At 38.9% G+C, this 22,525-nt stretch overlaps 1 protein-coding gene across 1 annotated transcript in view; it reads left to right on the forward strand.

Moving 5' to 3' along the window:
- Positions 1-22,525, forward strand: part of LOC136259933 (uncharacterized) — a 42,966-nt gene that overhangs the window by 10,846 nt on the left and 9,595 nt on the right. Inside the window, exons 3-5 of the mRNA XM_066053511.1 lie at positions 8,355-9,068; positions 15,140-15,873; positions 21,595-21,880. Coding sequence (XP_065909583.1) covers positions 8,355-9,068; positions 15,140-15,873; positions 21,595-21,880 — 1,734 coding nt within the window. The remainder of the gene's footprint in view (positions 1-8,354; positions 9,069-15,139; positions 15,874-21,594; positions 21,881-22,525) is intronic.

Raw genomic sequence — 22,525 nt, forward strand, 5'->3', positions numbered from 1 at the left:
TAAGTATACTAGACTTCCACTTAATCAGTAAGAGTGGTAGTAATTCTATACAAATCCAAGGAATTCCCTGGTTGTAAAGTACAATCACTTATTGAATCCAGTGTACGCAATGGGCACCCACGTAGCTAGCTATAGCTATAGTCTCCAACTTTTGATTTTAGAGTCGTAACTAATTGCGAACACTTGCATGGTGTAGGGGGCGGCGTGATAGTAGGGAAGGTTCGGGAGTGCTTCTAGGAAGGATTACTTCGTCTTCTGCCGATACAGTCGGATACAGCCCAGACCGCGAGGAACACGCTACGACTCCATCTTATTGTATTGTACGCACGTGACAACAATTACATCACACATTCTAAATAGTGCCTAAGTTACTTATATTACTACTATACATTACTGTTAGCTGTAACTATACAGTCAGTCCATGACATCTTCCGGGGGGGCACCAAGCTGTTTCACCCAATTCGCAACTCTCTCTCTGCCCCTGTGAGCGGCTGCCCTTCTCGGTCGTTTATCAGCTGTGTTCTTCACTGTGGGCTTGTTGATTGTATCCTTCTGGCAACCATTGGTAGATCCTTCAGTTTCGGTAACTGTTGGAGATGAGACTTCCAACGGTATCAACTTGGCAATGGGGCGGTTTGTTCTTCCTTGTGATGTCTTGATGTAGGCAGCACGCACCAGTCCGTCTTTCCCAATCATCAGTTTTTCAACAATCGCCAATCTCCAAGTGCTCCGTGGAGCTTCATCCCACATCAGGACAACACCTCCCTGCTTAATCTGCTGATTGTTGCTTCCTGTGGTTCTATGATACTCTCTGAGGGAGGTCAAGTATTCAAATTTCCAGCGTGACTGAAACTGGTTGAAGAGAAAGGCTTGCAGTTTTGCTCTCTGGGAAACATCAGTTATACTACCATATGTGGGATCAGTCAAGTCCTGCCCTTCCACTACTTCATGAGGAAGTGGTGTTATGCGATGACCATGTAAAAGATGGGATGGTGTGAGTGGCTCGGCATCACTGAGGTCTGAGGATACGTGTGTCAGAGGTCTGTCATTGAGTGTGGCCTCTACTTCTACTATTAGTGTCTGCAACACAACTAAGCTGATCTTTGATCTCCCCAGTACCTTCTTCAAGCACATCTTTGTTAAGCCGATAAGGCGCTCCCACCACCCACCATACCAGGGGGCACGTTTTGGGATGAACTTCCACTGTACACCTTTCCTCCCAAGTGTTTCTGTGAGACGTTCTGATTGTAGAAGCTGTTGCAGTTCATCTGCAGCTGCCAGATAGGTAGAAGCATTATCTGACACGAGAATTTGTGGGAGTGACCTGCGGCTGGCAAATCTCCTGAATGCTAGAAGGAAAGTCTCCACTGTTAAATCTGTAACAATCTCTAGGTGAATGGCACGACTCGTGGCACATGTGAACAAACAGATGTAGACTTTCTCCTCAGTGTGATTACTGCGTACATAGAGTGCCCCAGTAAAGTCGATGCCTGTGATGGTGAAGGGAACTGAAGCACAAGTGCGAATCTGTGGCAGTGGTGGAGGGTCAGGTATCTGGTATGGCTTTCCGCTATGTTTACGGCAAATAACACATCGGCGTAGTTGTGACTTTATACGTTGTCTGGCAGTTGGTATCCAAAATTTCTGTCTTATGGCTGTTAGGGTAGCATTGGTTCCAGCATGAAATAACTGTACATGTATACTATGGATGATCAGAGATGTTAGCCAATGTTTGGGTGGTAGCAGAAGCGGAAACTTTGCTGTCTCGCTTAGGGGGGCGTTGTGGATTCTTCCACCACAGCGGAGCAGGTGGTCTTTGTCAACAAATAAACGTAATTGGCGAACAAGTGGTAGTCTCTTGGCGGGATTGGTGGTAAGGTTCACGAGTTCTCTGGAGTAAACCTCTTCTTGGCACTGCTTCACCCAAATTATTGAAGCGTGGTGTTGCTCAGATGGTGTCAATGATCCAGTTTCTCGTTCCTGCTGTGGCTTCTTACAATTGGAGATGAATCTATACATGTATGCAGTAACTGCCAGAAGTCTGGACAGTGTGCTATAATTGGAGATGTCAATAATACAGTTAATATGTAAAGTACCTGCATACTGTGGAGTAGTTGAAGGACTAAAACTGGTTGCGGTAACAGCCAGTGCCTGCAATTCGATAGTCGGTGAGAAGCTCCAAGTGGGCCAACTGTTCTCGGATGGGAGCCATTGAGGTCCATGCTTCCACAACGTTGACAACTTCAGTTGAGATGAAGTGATGCCCCTAGTGAGCAGGTCCGCTGGGTTGTCCTGTGTTGGACAGTATCGCCATTGATCTGGTTTTGAGTGGTTGAGGATTTCGACAACACGATGAGTGACAAATGTATTGACATGTTTCTCTCCTTTGATCCAATGAAGGGTGATCTGGCTGTCTGACCAAAAGTGAGTAGACAGACTGAGAGGGTGTAGAGCTTGAACAATGAAGTCACATAGCCTTGCTGCTGTCAGTGCACCCATCAGTTCCAGTTTTGGTAAGGTCAGTGGTTTGAGGGGTGCGACTCTGGACTTTGCCATAACGAATGATGTGCTGTTGCCACTGCAAAGGAAGGCTACAGCTCCATAAGCAGTGAGACTGGCATCAGCAAAGACGTGTAGCCTGTCAGGTTGTTCTAAAACCCTAACTGTTGGGAAGTATCGTCTTGGAATCTGTAAACTTCTAGCCTCCTGGATATTCCCTGCAATTGTAAGCCATTTTTGCTGGTCCTCATCTGATAGTGGTTCGTCCCAGTCTATGTTTCTCTGCCATAATGACTGCATGAAGATCTTTGCTCTAACAGTTACTGGGGATAGTAGACCCAGGGGGTCGAACACCTTGGATGATTCCTTCAAGACATCTCTCTTGGTGATAAGTGAGTTGATACTGGGGATGGAACACTTGGATGTGAGTGCTAATGTATCTGTCTGGGTGTTCCACTGTAGTCCTAAAACATTGACTGGATTGTTGGTGTCCGCAACCTTGTCTCTATTTGCTTGGTCCATAAGTCGGGAGCTGTTAGAGGCCCAACTTCTAAGGTTGAGGTGAGCATCATTCATTATGGATCGAGCTTTGTTGTAAAAACTGATAGCTTCTGATTCTGTTGGGCATCCAGATACAATATTGTCTACATACAAGTCATCAAGCATGTTCTCTGCAGTTGGTGATTTGTACTGAGTTAAATGACAATGTAGGACAGCGTTTAACATGAACGGTGAACACACTGCACCAAACAAGACAACTCTAAATCTATATGTAACAAACTCACTGTCTGGATCTTGTGGATCACTTAGCCAAAGGAATCTAGTCCAGTCCCTATCATCTTTGTGAAGTTGTATGTGTAGAAAAGCTTTCTCAATATCTGTGCAAATTCCTACAGGGTGGAGTCTGAATCTTAAAATGATACAGCAGAGATCATTAAGCTTGGGTTGGCCGGTAAGTAAACAATCATTAAGACTAGGTTGGTTCCTTGTTTGGTGACAACTGCAGTCGTACACTATACGTACTGGAGTAGTGGATGAGTCCTTGCGTACAGCATGGTGTGGTATGTAATGGCATCTTGTGGTACTGGTTGGATCTGTCATTCTCTCAATGAAACCACGGCGTTCCTGATCTGTTAAGATGTCACTGTACTTGGTCAACAATGAAGGGTTCAGTGCCAGTTTGCGAGCCAGTGATCTAGTGCGGTGAGCAGAAGTTGAGAAATTCGTGGGTAAGGGAGGATGACTGTCCTTCCACGGAAAACGGGCGCAGTAAGAACCATCATTCAAGCATTCGACACTATTGGTGATATAAGAGTCCAGAAAATTGTTTGGTGACTCATCCTTGGGTGAAATTCCTACTGACTCCACATTCCAGAACTGTTCTAAATCAGGGGTTGCAGTGGGTTGAGTTGCCACATGGAATGCATTGGTGACTAACTGTCCTGAAGCGGCTGTGTCTAGTGGACCTGAAAGTAGGTAACCAAGTTTGGATCCTACAGCCGTTGGACCATTGCCTCTGATCACATGATCCTCTACTATCTTCCAGTACTGATCTGCTCCAATTAACAGGGTAATGTAGAATTGTTCCCCTGAAGAAATTGGATGTGCCAGACGTAATCCATTGAGATAAGGAAGGTTAGCAATTGACTTCTGATTCACTGTGTGTATCGGTGCTGCAATGGTTAGCACAATCAAGACAGTTAATGGTATCAAATGTCCGGAGATACTATGCAGATTGATTGTGGCGACATCAAACTTGCCCGTGCGACTGGTACCAGTGCCAAAGGTAGAGAGAGATAGTTCCACTGTGTCATGTGGCTGCACTTGTAAGCAGTCTGCCAGTCCTTTGGCTAGGAAGGAGCGTTGCGATCCCTCATCAAAGAGAATGTTGGATTCCACACAAACACCTCCAGTTGAAATAGTGGCTACTGCAGTCTTCAGTAAACAGGTCTGGTTACTAGCCAGGTGAAGTGAAGTTGTTACTGGTTGAGAGACCACTGTACTAAAGGACCCTTCCTTGGTGACTGAGGTTGTCTTGGCGACTGGAGTTGTCTCAGTGTTTTCCTCTTTCTTGGCAGTGATCACTTCAGTGCAAAGACTGGTGTGGTGCTTACGATGGCACTTGCGGCAGCGATGTTTTGATGAGCAAGTGCTGACCTTGTGTTTCCCTAAACAGTTAAAGCATAGGTTATTCTGCTTGACAATGTCTAGTCTTCTATGATGATCAGTTGTAGTACACTGGTTGGCTGTATGAGGTCCCTTGCAGAACACACAAGCTGGTGGTCCCTTGTCCTGAGGTTTGGTGCTTCGAGGTGGCTTGGAATTCACCATAAACGCAGCTGTAAATGGGGAACTGTGAGGGTTGGCGTTACCAGTTTCTAAGATTTCTATCTCCCTGAGAATGGCTAACATGAGCTGAGAAAATTTCCACTCTGTACTTGTGGAGTTTCTTGCCAAGTTCTGCTTGATATCCTTGGGTAGTTTGCCCAGAATAATTGGCACCAACAAGTCACCATAGCTTTGTTCAGATTTCCCAAGGGACGATAGGCCACGGGAGTGGCTCTCAATTGTGTCATGAAATGTGCGCAAACTACTTAACGTGTTCGTTGGGTTTGGCACCTGTAGCAAGGCTTGCATGTGAGCAGAAACCAACTTGTGAGTTTGCCCAAAACGGTTTTGAAGTAGGGTGACTGCGTGAAGATAGTTCTGATCACAGAGAGGTATTCCGTCAATCGTTCGTGCTGCATCTCCTTGAAGTTGAGCCTTCAGATAATTAAACTTCTGGACCCCACTGAGATTGGGGTTCAAGTGAATGGCAGCCTGAAATGAATCCCAGAAAGTAAGCCAGGCTAGGGGGTTTCCAGAGAATGTCGGTAAGGTCAACTTGGGTAGCCTACTTGCAGCAAATTGTTGAGAGTGGTCACGGTGATCTACTGCAGTGATTGTGGTCCTGACACCCATCAAATCTGGATTTACTCTAGATGTTACTACCGGTACTGTTGCAGCGGTGGATGAGGTACTGCTCCCAAAGTTAAGGGTTGACAAGGGTGGTAACGGTAGTGAGCTATAAGCAGAGGTTGACAATGGTTCATGTTGAGTCATGTTTGCTGGTATCAGTAGAGGCGGTCCTGCATTCTGTACATGGCTCACAAGTGGGTGGGAAACTGATGTCACTGAAATTGGATGTGGGATTGATTCAAGTGATGTAACCACGGGTGGTGTACTAGAAATGGTTGACTCAAGTGTTAATGATGTGGTTGCAATGGTATCGCTAGCTGCACTAACTGCAGGTGTGTCATTGATAATGGTGTTAATTGACTGAGGTGTGTTATTTGTGTTACTCACATTCTCATGGATGGCTTCTTGGGTTACTTTGCCGCTTGATGACACTGCAGGGACAACGTGAGTCGGTCTTGATTGCATCTCCACCCGTTGATTCAGTTCATTGATTTTCTCCATAATCAGATCTTGTAGTTCCTCTGCATCTAAGATGGCTATTTCCAGTTCATCTGGGTTCTGTATAAGGTCAATGATTCGTTGATCAAGGGCAGTGATTTGCTCTTTCTTTTTCTCTAGCTGAGTGATGGCAGTTCTCAAATAAGTCTGAGCTAGTTCGTCGAGGTCATTGGCCAGTGTGTCATCCACTTTGTTCAGGATTCTGGTGACGTGCGCGCGGTATGCTTTCCGCGAGGTTCGTAGACGGGCAGGTTCTTCCATCGTAGTATTCAGTCCGCTAAAAAACACAAACAGCAAACAATTGTCTTAGCTACGCGGATGCTTGCCTCTCTGGGTGCCGTTAGTAGAACATCCAATGCCACGGCACAACAGCGTTTGCGTCTGGGGTTACAACTTGGAAGTGTCGTTGAGGCGGACAGTCTCTGGACTGAGTAGCGAATCGTCGTAGCACCAGCAATGGAGGATCGTCTCAGCAATGAAGCACTGTCACAGCACCAGCAATGTAGGGGGCGGCGTGATAGTAGGGAAGGTTCGGGAGTGCTTCTAGGAAGGATTACTTCGTCTTCTGCCGATACAGTCGGATACAGCCCAGACCGCGAGGAACACGCTACGACTCCATCTTATTGTATTGTACGCACGTGACAACAATTACATCACACATTCTAAATAGTGCCTAAGTTACTTATATTACTACTATACATTACTGTTAGCTGTAACTATACAGTCAGTCCATGACACATGGTGCTAGGTACCAACAAATGGTTTACAATGTAATGATGAAGTAGACAATGACTTAGCAAAGGAGTGACTTCTTCTACCAGCCTGCATTCACAAGAGAAGCTGTGAATGCAGGATGGCTCCCTACACACCGAATGACATTTACTCAATTGTCATGCCGCTTTCACATCCCATACTCAAAACAAAAATCAGTTATATAGGTTAAACACAAATTTAGTCTTTTGATGCTTACCACATTCATCTTTGCTATAATGTCCACGATTACAAGTTTGAATCTCACACACACACAAACACACACACATGATGTAACAATGCTGTATATAGTGTGTACTTGTACACATGTATGTAGTGTATTTGGGATGCGTCAATAAGAATATTATAAGTAAGAACCGCGTGGTGTAAGGTTCCAGCCCTTGTGCTGTAACGGGGCACCCCAGCCTGTTACATTGGAGGTCCTTACATTGGAGGTCCTACTGAGACAGGAACAGAGTAGAAATCAGGTGACAGTCAGGTCTCTACATCATTCCCTCCCTCATCAAGCTCATCCCGAGTGTTGTCAGATAAGTAGTGGACCCTTTAGGTTGTCTTCTCCTTAGGTTGTAGGGACAATGGATGTTTGTAGTCTTACTGGTAGCAGTCTTGCTCCTCCTAGGCTTTCACTTCTTACTGGTAGATATCAAATTATGTTGAGCATTGTGTGTGCCTTGGTCTTCATTACCATCTAACTCATTTCCATTGGAGCATCTCTTAATACAGGTGGTCTTCCTGGCTAAGATTGTTTTCCTAATGATCTCTTTGCCAAAGGTGTAGCTGAAAACTTTGCCGGCACAGTTCCTACAATCTTAACACCAGGTCTCTTACTATTTTCTCCAGTTTGCTTCTTCCCTTCTGTTGTCTTAACCTCAGATTCAGATACAGCTGTATCATAAATGGTCAGTGCCTGGATAGCATTAGGCTGGTTCACTCCGTGGAACTGTCCTGTTGTACCTGTTATAGACCTCACTGGTAGTACCACTGCAGAAGTTGGTTGAAATGGGTAAGCGACATCTCTATGTATTTTCCGCTCATTACCAACTCACACTTCTAGTCTAGGTTGCCCTATTCTTGTTGGTAATAACAAATTATCTGAGATTCCACTAGGATCAGGTAGGATTAATTCCTTAGCCTTCAATGTGGCTAGTTCTATTTCCACTCTATGTAGTTTATCAGTTAAGAGCTTCTTGATGTTTAGTCAATTTTTTACTATATTATATAACAATAAATGAAAGTGAGCACTGAAACTATGCTCATTAGGTGTCCAAAGGTCATCACATATCTTCATAACTGATGATTAATATTGAAATGTTTGTCTTTTGTCATGATCACTACAGGTGTAATTTGTATCAAGACACTATTATTTACTGTAGGAATTTTGGTTAATGTAAAATTGAAAGTGTATAACATTGCCCTGCACTTAGGGTAGGCAGTCTAGGTACCATAATGTACATATATGTAGTGCATTACAAGAATGTACTCTTTCTATATAGAGTTGTACATGCATTTGTATTAAACATAAGTTAGGTTCGCATGGTGTAGAAACGTTATTTTGCAAATGACATAGCAATTTAAATTTCTTTGTGCATGTTATTTTGTTGTACTTTGATTTATGGTACTTTGCTTAGGAATATCTGCGCTTACAACCACTCAACAAGATATACTTGAAGGTTTGGATATTGCCAACTGCTCAATTGACACTGCTTTTACACGCGTCTGTGGCAAATTACTTGATTGGCTGGAAGACAAGATCACAGTGAACAGGATACGTATTGCTTGTTTTGCAAATGCTAATACTGAGCTGGGTATTGGATACCCAGAAGTTCTAATGCAACAAATGGTAGCAGCAAAATCAGTGACAGGATTGTTTGAAATCTTGGTGCTGCATCCCACCCACTGGAGCTGGTTAAACATTCAGGTTATGGAAAAAATAGCTTCTGTAGATGATCAAGCTGTTAAACTGGTTGATCATTACAAAAAGATAATTTCTAGTAAGAAAATACATGAAATATTTCAAGAAATTCCTAGCATTAAAATTGATGATGGCTTCTATGCGACGGTTAAGGAAAAATGGAATAAATCACTGAGTGATATAACATTTGAAGACATTCAAAATCATCGATCAACAGTTGGGAAGCTTTTTGGCATTAACAAAACAGCAATTATACTTGCAAGTATTGTTAAAGGATGTGTTGAGATTCATTGGTTGATCCCAAGGACTTTCATTCACACTGTAAAGAGTAATATCCTAAAGAAGATAAGGATACTGCAGGAATTTGATATAGTCTCATTTGATGATATAGTAGTATCAGAAACCCTTCATTCACCAACACGTGCAGAAGGTACATATGTAAGTGTATGCTTATTCCTAAAGTTAAGTAGCTCTATTGTAACCATTCTGAGTATACGGTCATGGAAGGTTTATCACTGTATAACGATTTTGTCATTTTAACAAATTGTTTGTTACCACCGTTTCGTAATTTCTTGTTTGGCAGTTCTTTGCATATATGTTAAGTTTCATTCAATGCCATTCTGTTTCCTTTTGCATTCCCTACTGTTTCAATTCTCAATAATCAGATGCATTGGTGAATTATCGTTGCCAAGGCAAGTGTGTGTTGTGTGAGCTAAGATTGAAAACTGGCTGTGATCAGGTAGTCGCTAGCTAGACTTAAGCGACAAACTTTAATGAAATCATTCACTTTGTGATAAAAGCACCAAATTTTCTGTGGAAGTTGTGTAAGGTATACTAAATAATTTGAGATAGGATGCCATGTCAAAATCATTGCCTTAGTGCATGTTTGGAAATTACGTTATAGTGAAGATGATGACATGTGGTAATTGAAATAATTACAGTATATTGGAAACTGTACTCTGAAAGAGAAATCTGTGCCTCTTCAGGTAGAACCAGTTGTTAGTATGGAAACCCTCTCCAAAATAAGTGGAGCATTCAGTAAAAGGTATGTAGATGATGCACTTTAACTTTTTCCAGCAACTTTGGTAGGGTCCGCAATGAAAAAATCACTAATCATGAAATTACTCCACTACTATTTCAACCTGTAGGGTACATCGAAGTATTTTTGTACATACCACTAAACCTTATTTATCTTTCTCCATATGACAGAAATCATGATTGATTTGTGCTGGAAATCATGAAAAATTGTGTGCTCTCTGGATGAAGCATGGGTTCCTTCCCATACTTGGCATATATAGTCCAGGTCTATACCTGATTATAACCCACAGTAGAAATAAATTGATTTGCTACTGTGGATTTGGTATGGAGCTACTCTTTACCGAAAATTGGCCGAAAATCACGTATTTTTGGATTTGGAGCAACCTAGCAATCAACAAAAGAAAAGCCAACAAACCTTCACTATATGGCAATATAGTTTGGTTATCACTTCATGCACAGTGCAAGTTTCAGATGGATCTGAGCTTTCCTTTCTTTGAACTAAGTGACATGAAATTTCTTTTTTAGACTTCAAAATTATGTTGTGACCACCTAATGGTATTAGTTTCCAACTAGTAATGGATCACGTGATTATTGATAGATTTTTCGGGCACATTATAGCTACATGGTTGGCTATGTAGTGGTATAATCCAGGCAAAATTTCACTAGTATTTTTATCAATATTTGACTGCGACACCACTGACAAAGCTACTAGAGTAAGGCATAGTAAAACTTGGGGCCTACCAAAGATGGCAGGGTTGTTTATATGCAAGATCGAGATACTCTAATAGAATAGTCATATAAACAGTTGTGGTATTTTAACGGATTCATAGATGACAGCTGACAAAAGAGTATTTAATTTTAAATTTTTTAAAACCAACAAAAATCATTTACATCAGTGGTATATAAGTTTAGCTAGTTTGTACTTAATTTTGCTTCTTAAAAGTTAGGGAGGTATGTCCTCAATCCTATTTTTTTACAGCAGGCTGCAGGCAGTTGCTCTGTGCTATGTATATGAGCCTTTAACAAACAAGAAATTTTAGGTTTTTCACCCATAGCTGAAGGGTATTACTTATTTTTGGCTTTATCATGAGAAACACCAAGGCCTGTTGGATAACTGTTATACCAACAGTCACAATGTACTGAGTGTTTTATAATATAATATACTATGTATAACACTTTGTAGAGCTGTCTGTGCATCATTCCTGAATTTATGTGAGGTTTACTAGTCATTGAAGCAAATCACATGTTCTTTAGAAATCACATTTTAAGTCACATTTAAGGTAAGAGATCCATAGTGGGAAAACACAGGCCATTGAAACTGTTATATCAAGTATCATAAGTCCTTAAATTTATGACTCATACTAAAAGGATATCTATAGTATATTTCTACACCTCACATGTACACATGCATATGCTACCAAATATGTACCATACACACTCTAGCTCAACATTAAATTGTGCATCATACAAGCAAAAGAGAAATTTAAAAGCTTGCAAAATTAAAATAGTTATGCATTTGTATCATTAAAATTTGACAGTCAGTTTGTGTGATGAATTTTTGCTTAGCAGTATGCTAGAAGGACCTATACACATCATTACAATTATTGAATGTACAAAACTCACAGTTACAGTTTAGTATGAAGGTATAGCTGACTAATCAAAAGTGTGTGTTGTGTCATTTAGTAGTGCAAGGTGGCCACCATATTTATTTTTGAAATGCCCTGCAACTGTATAGAATTATTATTGTAGTAAATTGAAACTCTAACAGCATAATTATTCTTAGTAGCTATTCTTGTCTCTATATATTGCCTCTAGGTGTAGCCATGCACTCATTGTGTGAAATCATTTATGGTGTGCCCCCAACCAGCAATCTGATACTCTTGAGGTTTCTTTCCAATTGCACTTTTACCCTGATATTTAATTCTTTCTGTTTTTGGATTCCACTTTCTTACTGAAGAGAACAGAATAGTAGAGAGATTGGAGACTGTTTGCATGACTGCTCTATTAGAGTATCTCGATCTTGCATACAAACAACCCTGCCATTATTGAAGTTTTACTATGCCTAACTCTATGCTTCGTCAGTGGTGTCTCAGTCAAATGTTGATAAAATACTAGTGAAATTTTACCTGGATTATACCACTACGTAGCTAACCATGTAGCTAAAATGTGCACGAAAAATCAATTAATAATCACCTAATCCATTTCTGGTTGGAAACTAATACCATTAGGTGGTCACAACATAATATTGAAACCTAAATAACTCGCTGGAGAAACCAAAACATGGACTTATTGCAGCCACGCCTCCTGTTTTAGTCTCAGACATGCTAGGAAGAAATTTCATGCCACTTAGGAAAGCTCAGATCCATATGAAACTTGCGCTGTGCATGAAGTGATAGCCAAACTATATTGCTGTATGATGAAGGTTTGTTGACTTTCCTTTTGTTGAAAGCTGGGCTGCTCTGAATCCAAAAATACATGATTTTCAGCCAATTTTTAGCAAAGAGTAGCTCCGCAGCAAATCCACAGTAGCAAATCGATTTATTTTTGCTGTGGGTTATAATCAGGTATAGACCTGGACTATATATGCCAAGTATGGGAAGGAACCCATGCTTCATCCGGAGAGCATGCAGTTTGTCACAATTTCCAGCACAAATTAATCGTGATTCCCGTCGTATGGAGAAAGATAGATAAAGTTTATTGGTACGTACAAAAATACTTTGATATGCCCAGGTTGAAATAGTAGGGGAGTAATTTTGTGATTATTGAGTTTTTCATTGCGGACCCTAACTTTGATGCTGTTCTTCAATCAGTTGACCAAAGAGCACATGAACTGGATCTGTCTTTAAAACCCTTGAAGTGTATACCTTACTGATTTAATGGGTCTAATGTTTATGGAAAGGAATAACCTTGTCAAAAGGTGCTACAAGATCAATTAATGGAGGGAACAAAATTTTTATTGATATTTCATTGAATAAATGTATTATTACCCATCCCACAGAACTGCTAGCAGCTACTGATACTCTGCACATGCATGGAGAGTACAAACTCTGGATCTATTGAAACTATCAGGACACGTGATGGTGTGTTGTGCAGCTAGTGTGGACAAGCGACAGACAAGTGTGTATTTTACAGGAATCAAGAAAATGCTGTTTTCATGCATTCATAGCTCAGTGCCTGAACAGAAATTAACCAGTTTTGTGGCAGAAACTCCTTAGGGTAGGGCACCTCCTATTCCAAATTTGAGTTGAATCTGCCCAGCCATCACTGAGATATGTGCCTTCAAGGTTTGTCTTATTTTCTTTGTATTTTTCTTCATCTTCTGCTGCTTTTCTCTTCTGTTTGCTCTACTTGCTATAACTTGCGCATGCTTCAGTTAATTGACTTTAAATTTGGAAGGCAGTAAGAGCATAGTGCAGCATATTTACAGCCCAATTTTTGTAGAGATCAAACTAAGAACAACAGAATTATGTGCGATTTTGAAAATTGTAAAACAATTTGTTGTCATGCCTACGGGGTAATCCGTTTGATGGAATAACTTGAAAATCGGTCTGTATATAAAGTTACTCATAGTGCAAACCTATTGTGGTTTGAAAGCACTGAGTGTATTAGCTAAGGAGATATAAAGCAAAACCAAACCTGTAAAAAAAAAGTGTGATCAAGATACTCTAATAGAACAGTCACTGAAAAGTAAAAAAGAAATGTTGGGAAAATTTCTCCAAGTTTCAAACCAGGGACATCCACACCTATGCACCCAAGCCCTTTACCACTCTGCCACTGCTGTCAGTTGCTCACCTCACTTAATTTCTACATTAGTATACTAGAATGATAACTCTTAGACTAGTAGAAATTCTATAGCATTCTATATGTGTTGTATTGAAGTACTCAGAAAAAATGTGTGCTCTATTAGAAAATTATGAAAATAGCCTATATCAAGTGTGTCATGTGGATAAGTACAGTCGGTGTGGGTGGGTGACACTCGTTATACTGAACCAAGAAAATGCTGTTTTTATGTATCCTTAGCTTAATAGTGCTTTAATGGTAATGCTGTGGAAACTTCCTCAAGGTAGGGTATTTCCCATGAGTTGAATCTGCCCAGCTATCTTCATAACTTCAAAATTCGTCTTATTTCAGTTCTTTGTAAATACATATACTGTAGCCATGCAGTCTTCATTGATTCCTGTAGTAAAGGAAAAAGTTCAAAGGCAAGTTAAAAAGAAGTGACAAGGCCAACCATAGACTGGCTTTGTAACTTGCAATTGCAAAAAGAAGTGCTATCCACACAAAAACAGCCAAGCTGTGGAAAAGGTGTGGCCTTAAAACACCTGGGTGAAAAAAGTTGTGAAATCAAAAGTGGCTGCCAAGAAATGGCTGCAATGATGTTAATGGTAATAAATTTTAACAATGCACACAGCCATTATCAGCATTAGCATTAACATCATTGCAGCCATTTCTTGGCCACCACTTTTGATTTCACAACTATTTTTACCCAGGCTTTTAAAGCCACACCTTTTTTTCACAGCTTGGCTGTTTTGTGTAGATATCCTTTCACTATTACATTTCTATCTGTGTGTTGATGCAGTTACACCTAAAGATGGAGTATCTGAAAAAATGGCTATATCTCCCACGAAGTGCTATGCGTGTGATATTGAATCTGCTACCCCAGTATATCTTAAGTTTCAAGAACATGACTATTCCATACTATGAAACAGCATTCTACTTTGCCATCAGCTACTCTGTATGTAAAGGTTAAGAACCAGCTGCTAAATGACACCAAAGTTACCTGTGAAGACCATTCTGTGTGCTATCCCACTAAGGACCTGTATAATACTGTACCATAAATTTGATTGAAATTGCTCAAGCCATACCTGAGAAAAGGGGGATCGTAGTTCTGATTTTCTCAGCTTTTTGCTTAAGGGATTTATTGGTAGCTTTGGAAAAATGGCTTTTAACAAAAATGCTCTTATTTTGAGTGTCTGGCGCAGATAATTAAAGAGCACATAAATGAGAATTTACATATTAGGTTTGCTGCATATACAATAAATGTTCACAGTGTAATGGACATTGTTTTGGATAAAACATTTTGATCTTTTGTCAGGGTAAACTAGTTATGGACATGACTAAATGAAAATTGATGTATACCTATAGCCATATTATAGCACTGCCTATTATACTAGACAAAAGGCAACCAAGTGCAAAATCTTTCGGCTGAGTTACTCTAATAAAATAACCACCGTGGTTAAAATGCACAAAATGTCTAAAAAGTTGTCCAGAATTTGAACCAAATACCTAAGCCACTCTGTCAGTTGCTCACTTCATTTAATGTCTACCTTATAAATGAAAGTTTTACTTAACTTATAGCTTTATACATCTATCAATGGAAACTCTAGATTGTCCTAGAAATGCTATGCTTTGTCTGATGTCTCCATTCAACTGTGTTAATGCTATAAATGTACTGTATTGCAGGTAGCTACACAATGGAAAGAAAGTTTTCACCAGCAAAGCTTTCAGAAAATTCTATGTTTCAGGAGTTCTGCTTTTTTGAGGAGCGCGAAGATCTGCGTAACATTCTGATAGTAGACTATGGTAGTCTTCATTCAAAACAGCATGATCTAAATGCCATACTTAGTTGTAGTTGCTTGAAAAAGTATTTCTATGTTGTAATTTTAATTGAAAACAGCTGCAAATCAATTGCAGTAAGATTTCCACCCAGTTTTAATGAACAGAATTGCTCAATCCTCAAAATCCGTTCTGAAGTCATTCGAAATGTCCATGCTATTCCAGATCACATCGTAACACAGATAATGGTGTTTCTCAATCAATATCGCTGTCGTAGAGCATATTACTGCTTATCCTTAGACCCAAGCTTTCCAGAAGGATCCAAAATCATGGAACATACTGATGTTGAATATACTTATTGTTCAGTCATAAAAGCAGTCAGGGATTTTGTTTATTTAGATACTCAATATTTCAGAGAAAGTGATGACCCAACTGTAATGAATGTATATCAACTTCTTACAAATTATGTCTCACGTGCTCCAGTTACTGAGAAGTCTGGAAAACTGATGATTTTTTCACCTGGTGAAATGTATTTTGATAACAACAGTGTACCATCAGTTTGGAAAGAGTTGAAACAATTTGGTGACAAGCACTTGCTGCATGTCTCTGTAACTACTGCTTTCCCAACTGTTGATCGTAAGGTATGTACATGCATGTGTATTATATGCCATGCCAGCACCCATAACATCATGTATACTAGCATAGTACATCAACAAAACTTAATGAATATATACACCTGTATCTACATATGAATATTTTTGTTAATGAGAGTGCTTGTACTTGCTCATGGGTCATTCAACAAAGAATTTAGGGTCACTTTGATGAAACTTAGTGTGTTTGTAGTGCTTGTGGTGCTCATCACTCATACAAACTGTCAACCCAATACATGACATGGTTTTTGATTTATGACCACAAATATTTTGAATAGTTCATGAAAATTTGGTCCATCTTGAGTTACAAAATTGATTGTAACTTTACACTGCATTATTATCAAAAATAATATATTTTCATTACTTGAAAACTGTTGATTGACCTTTCAAGTGATGCATAAATTATGGGATATCTCCTTAATTAAGGAAAGGTACTTAGTTGAAAACTTTAACTCTTAAAACTGCTGTTTAAAATTCTTTGAATTAAGTGAATAATCATTGGGTTATGGTCTATGCTTGATAAAATTTTTGTGGTGGGATAATAAATATGCTGTGGTATGCAGTAGAATTTTGTAATCTAATATGGCAATATGGAAGTGTCCACCTCCAGTAACCACTCTCAGGCCATGCCAAGTTTGTCTCACACAAAGGAGGTGTCTAACAGGAGTGGAGAAATAGGGGGAGGAGGGCAGAGGGGGAAACTGCCCCCCACTTTTACAAGTGGAGGAGCAGTGCCCCTTCACTTACTCCAATGCCCAATTGCCAAAGTAAAGCAACTATTGTAGTCATTAGCCAACTTACTTTACTGGGATTTGTGCTAAAGGTTATGCAAGAATGGAATACTGAATGAATCTGCTGAGAGAGCACAATATTGATATACTCTAATAGAGCACTCACCTAACTAATCTAATAGAACATTCAACGGAATCATATAAATTAAGTTCATTGATCCTGCTATATACAATTATTTCAATATGTCTTCATTAACACATATATCTATACATAATCAATTGCAAGAGCATGAGTCTATCTGAAATTCCTTCACCATTTACTGATCTATCTACAGTAGTATCTTAATGATAGTCATTGCCATAATATCATAGGAGTATCCAATAACAGATGTACCACTGAAAATGCTCTCAGATTCAACCTCAAAGCATTCAAATCTCAAAATTTTCCTGTGGGCATGCCTCCAGATCCCCTCAGTATTGGCATGGCACACTAAGGTACAGTTAATGATTTTGTAACTTACAGCCACCCCACATGACTTTAGGCATGCATACATTATTCCGGAATAGTTTTTGAAATAATCGGTGATAAAAAGAATCAGGAATAATTCCGAAATAATAGGATGATCTTCAGGAATAATCAATTAGAATTCACACATTTTTTGTGTAGTATAGCAGAAAAATTTGTAAAGGAACATCCACAATCATTGCTAGCACAAAATCGGGCAAAAAGATTGAGATACTCTAATAGAGCAGTCACTTACTCTAATAGAACAGTCAGACAAGTTCTAGTTGTGACTGCTCTGTTAGAGTATCTCGATATTTAGATATGGTTTTTATGCTTGTATTTTCGGCAGCAGAAGAATATCCATTTGACTTTTACAATTCCAGGAATTACTCCAGGAATATTTGGGAATAATTTTGGGAATAATAGGTGAATAATAAAAGAATTGCCAGAAAGAATAATAGGTAATTTAAAAAGCAGAATGTGCTCAAGCCTACATGATTTATCCCCCCCCCTCCCCCCCCCACACACACACACACTTTTCAGTACTATTCTCCCCTGCTGAATGCAACCTGACCACCTGTATTGAAGGACTACCTTTATACTACTGTTAATTTAAGTTTCTTTAGTTGACATTAATGTTATAGATCCAATGTAGCCGTCCTGTCTGACGAATCTGATAAACAGGTAGACAGCATCAGCTAAAGCTGTTTTTCAGCTGTTCCCTGGACAAACATACATTAACAAAGCATACAATTATTACAACAATAACAATATTAGCTTAAATAAGCTAGGTTTAAAGCTACATACCGTATTTAATGACATTGTTTCATTTAATGGGGTGGGCTGACTTCAAAATATAACCACGATGTGTCCAAAACATGTGAGCATTTTTCCTTCTTGTCAGAAGTACTTTCTTTTTTAAGTCAAACCCCATCACAGTGCACTTACATAGTCCCACTCATACTACATTGTTTAAGTTAAACACATGGGTGCATTGATACAGTAGAACTCCTCAGATAGACACCTAGGATACTTGGTACACATGCATTTGGACCACTGGTATAGCTTCTCTAATAATGAACATTTATCATGGTCCCATGCAGGAGAAGGGCTCCACAATACATGTACATTACTTGCACGTAACTCAATGAGTGAAAATAAATGCTATAGCATTTTAAACAAAAATTCACACCCACTGGAATATTAGAGTCCTGTATTCATGCAAAGGAGGTACATATCCAATGCCATAAATTTTCTGCGTGTATTTGTGTGAATTTAAGACTTGCTTGTACTGGTCTTCAAAGTGCGCATGGATGTAAAATACTTTTAAAAAATAATTTCAGTAATTACTCAGTTGCAAGTACAGTATACATACAGGGAAACCTTACTATTATTCCTGGGACCATGATAAATTTAATGTTAGTAAAGTCACAGAAGTGTCTGGGATCAAATGTATGTATGCCATTAAAATGGGACCATAACAAGTGTCAAGTGTCAAGGTTATCAAGTTGACAACATTATCTTCATGCAGGGTGTCCTTTTGCATTGTACCTACACAGCCACGTACGTTGTTTAAAAATGTGGAATGGTCCTATGTACGTATAAGTGCACTGCAACTTGATTTAATTAATTTATTGACTTGATGTTTAATGCTTAATTTATAGTAAATCTGAAAGATGGAAAATTTAAAACATCTACATGTTTCTGGACACATGCAGGGATGTATAACTAAGACCATCTTTTGAATTTGTTAAACAGGGTGGCTGCATTGGAGCTATTGTGTAGGAAAGCGGGGTTCGATGAATCTGTGACTACTAACACGCCATGTGGCCTACATGTCCGCCATCTTAATACGTTGCGTCATACACTACTACACGCATGTGCAAAACAATATCCTAAGTACAAACAGTTACTACTAAAACAAAGCCTAAGTTACAATCAGCTTATATAATCTACTGTTACTGTTCAGTTCTCTACAGCTATAACATTAAAGAAATAATTAAGAATCAACAGTAGTATAAAGGTGGTCTTTCAACACAGGTGGTCACTGATACAGGTTGTACTGTACTTGTACTGTACTTGTACTCCTCCATTGTGTAAGACAAACTTGGCATTACGTGTGGTTATTAGAGAGGTACGAGTACAAAATTCCACTGTATACCACAGCATATTTAATTATATTTCTTGAACCCATTGTGGTCCTACCACAAAAATTTAGCAAACATAGACTATGACCCAATGATTATTCACTAAGAATTTTAAACAGTATTTTCCAAAATTAAGAATTAAGGTTTTCAACTAAGTACTTCTCAACCATCATTTATGCATCACTTGAAAGGTCAATCACCTGTCTTCAATTTGTGAAAACATATATCAACACAGTACAAAGTTATAGTTGATTTTGTAACTTCAGACAGACTGATTTCTCAGTTTCATGAAATATTCAAAATATGTGTGACCATAAATCAGAAACCATGTGGTGTACAAGCTTCGTCAAAATCCGAGAGGTAACCCTAAATTCCTTGTTGATTTGAGATGGAATGACCCTCACTCAACAAATCTGTATGTAGCTGTAATGCATCATTGCATAATTAATATACTATCATACAGTACAGTATTAACTGTATATTGGGGAACATGGAGGTATGCACTTTTTCACAATAAAACATTGACCAGAAACCAGCCTCACAATACCTTCATGGTGCCTTGACAGTATTGGTTTGGTATAATCAAGCCCAAATGTGTCTTCAATGCAACTCAAAATGCTTCCAATAGGTTGATACAAAATGTCTATTTTTACTATTTAGAGGAATTTTCTACTGCCTAACTGATTAACTTACTTACTGATGACATCACTTGATAATGGCTATTGTTTGACATTGTTTCAGCCTGACAGGTGCCTTTTGGCATACTGCAGTATGTGCAATGCACATGTTGTGGACTTAACCTTGTCTTCTTTTGTGTCCCATTTCTCTTTGTTGACAGCTCAAGGTGTTGGTTTGCGGTAGCACATGATCCAACTTCCCTACTTTTATAACAAAAATTGTCCATTATTTTTTGTAGTGACTGGATTAATTGCAGAGGTGCTACTCATACAGTTCTTTGTTGTGTAACAGGCTGAACATATATAGAACATATACAGCTGAAGATGAAATGTAATGGCCACTTTTGGCACTTTTCTGTAATATTATTGATTGTTGGGTCGAGTGTGCATTCAGACAAATGCAATAAGTCTGGTGCCATTCCTTTTTTTTTTTTTGATGCAGTATGTACATATTCACCAGTCATAATAATGTTACAAAAAAGTAAACAAACATGTGCAAGGAAAATTAGGCAGAATTTAAGTTAGATTAGGGATCATAAAATAGAAAGTAGTGAAACAAGGGAGGTCGCCTACAGCTGAAGATATACTAGTGGACAATCCCTAATTCAGTCTATACCCATGGGGGTTAAATGTCTGGCATACCAATATATCTTCAGGTATAGGTGACTTGTTTTACTACTTTCTTTCTGGCCATGATCCCTAATCGAACTTAAAATTCTCCTTGCATTTGTATATAAGTGTTCTAATGAAGTAAATGTCTGCTTTGTTTTTAACATGTAGAATCTAGAACATCATCTTTATGTTTCCAGTCTTTGTAGTACTGTAAATTGGTGATAGCCAGTTTCCTTAGATCCTATATATGTATGGTGTCCTAAAGTACATTGTAGCTTTGTCTGGCCATGTGTTCAGAGAGAATAACTTCAGCCTGCTAACTCCTGAGGCTATACATTCAGTTGTTTAGTCTATGTTGTGTTATTTGAGAAACATACAAGTAGCCAGACTGTAACACACTAAATAATGATAAATTTCACTCATGCAAACATCTGCAATTAATTATAAATGAAAAAGATTTCTATAAATTCTCTGTAGAATTTTCATGCATGTACAGTATTCTATTATATTCTCAGTATGGTCAATTGGTTTGTAAATCATCTATAAGTGTAGCACTGTGAATACCGTAGAGTCGGGTTGTTAAGCGCATACACATTTCTTGTAATTAACCGTGGATGATAAGCACACATGGAAAAATGTGGCAATGAAGCTACACACAGTAAGAAATGGCAAGAAAAGCTGAAAGTACTGATAAATTAATGTCTCCTCCAGCACTTACGTCTCCCTTGAGGTCTCCCTTTCGCTATGTATACAGCAAATCAGCCATCTGGATAGTGATAATCTTGTTTATCATGAAGGATTTCACCCAGAAATGAAGTCATATATAATTACACACTGGTGTGGTGACTGGCACAAACTATTTACTACTGTCACAACACAATGATTCCGTGTTACACTCACCACAATTATTTATTAGGCGTATGCGCCTAAGAGATAGTATGATTTTTACAAAAAGTTTTCTCTGAAAATTATAAGCTCATGCGCTTAACAAACTGACTTTACAGTATGTACAGTATGCAGCTTTTTGTGGTTATTTGCAGGTGTCTAATGTTTATCCTGAAATGATTAGACCCAAATTCTACCGATTTGCAATCTACTTAGCTGACACTAGCAATGATAATGTTCTTTCACTCCTTGATCGTCTTCGCTCTACAAAACTTGTTGGTGGTAGGGTAACTCTAAAACTGGATAGCACAACCCAGGAGGGACGGTTTGGTAGCTATGGAAATCAGAAAATTTCTAAAGCTATCTACAGAATTACTAAATTTAACATTCAAAAACAATATGTAGGAAAGGATGACAAAAGATACTATAAATTTATTGAAGGTATTTTGAAGCATACATATACAGTACATATTCAAACAGTTGTTTTACGTGACTACAATTTACTGTACTCATCCAGTTTTCAGTGTGGCTGCTAGCAAATGTGAATCCATGCCAAAACAGCCACATTATGGCAGTGGTTTTAAAAGTTGTGCATATAATCAAAAGTGGCAACCAAAATAGTTGCAGTAAGCAATCAATTTTAATTACGACAGCCTCACCATGTAATGTGGTTCGCATTAATAGCCATTTCTTGGATGCCACTTTTGACTTCACAACTTTATAAACACTGATTTTAAGCCACACCTTTATACACTTTCCTTTATATAATTATTTTATATTTACTGTATAGTATGTTTTTTCTGAGGGTAAGTTTTCACATTTTTTTTGTGGATCGGTTTCAATTCACAAAAAAATCCCTTCTGAAATTTCTAAAATGGCATTGTTTAAGTTGGTAAAAGATCCCAAAGAAGCAAAAACTTCCCCCCTAAGTAATTATTTTCCTCTCAAAAAATCTAGCTATATGGTATGCATACTCCTAAGCTGACTTGGGCTGACTATCAAGACTCACAGCAGTAAGCCACATGCCTGGCCAAAAACTGTAAAAAGTGCATGCCTGAAAGAAACAAATCTGACCATGCACTACTA

Source organism: Dysidea avara, chromosome 1 (assembly GCF_963678975.1).
Source record: "Dysidea avara chromosome 1, odDysAvar1.4, whole genome shotgun sequence".
Classification (NCBI taxonomy): domain Eukaryota; kingdom Metazoa; phylum Porifera; class Demospongiae; order Dictyoceratida; family Dysideidae; genus Dysidea; species Dysidea avara.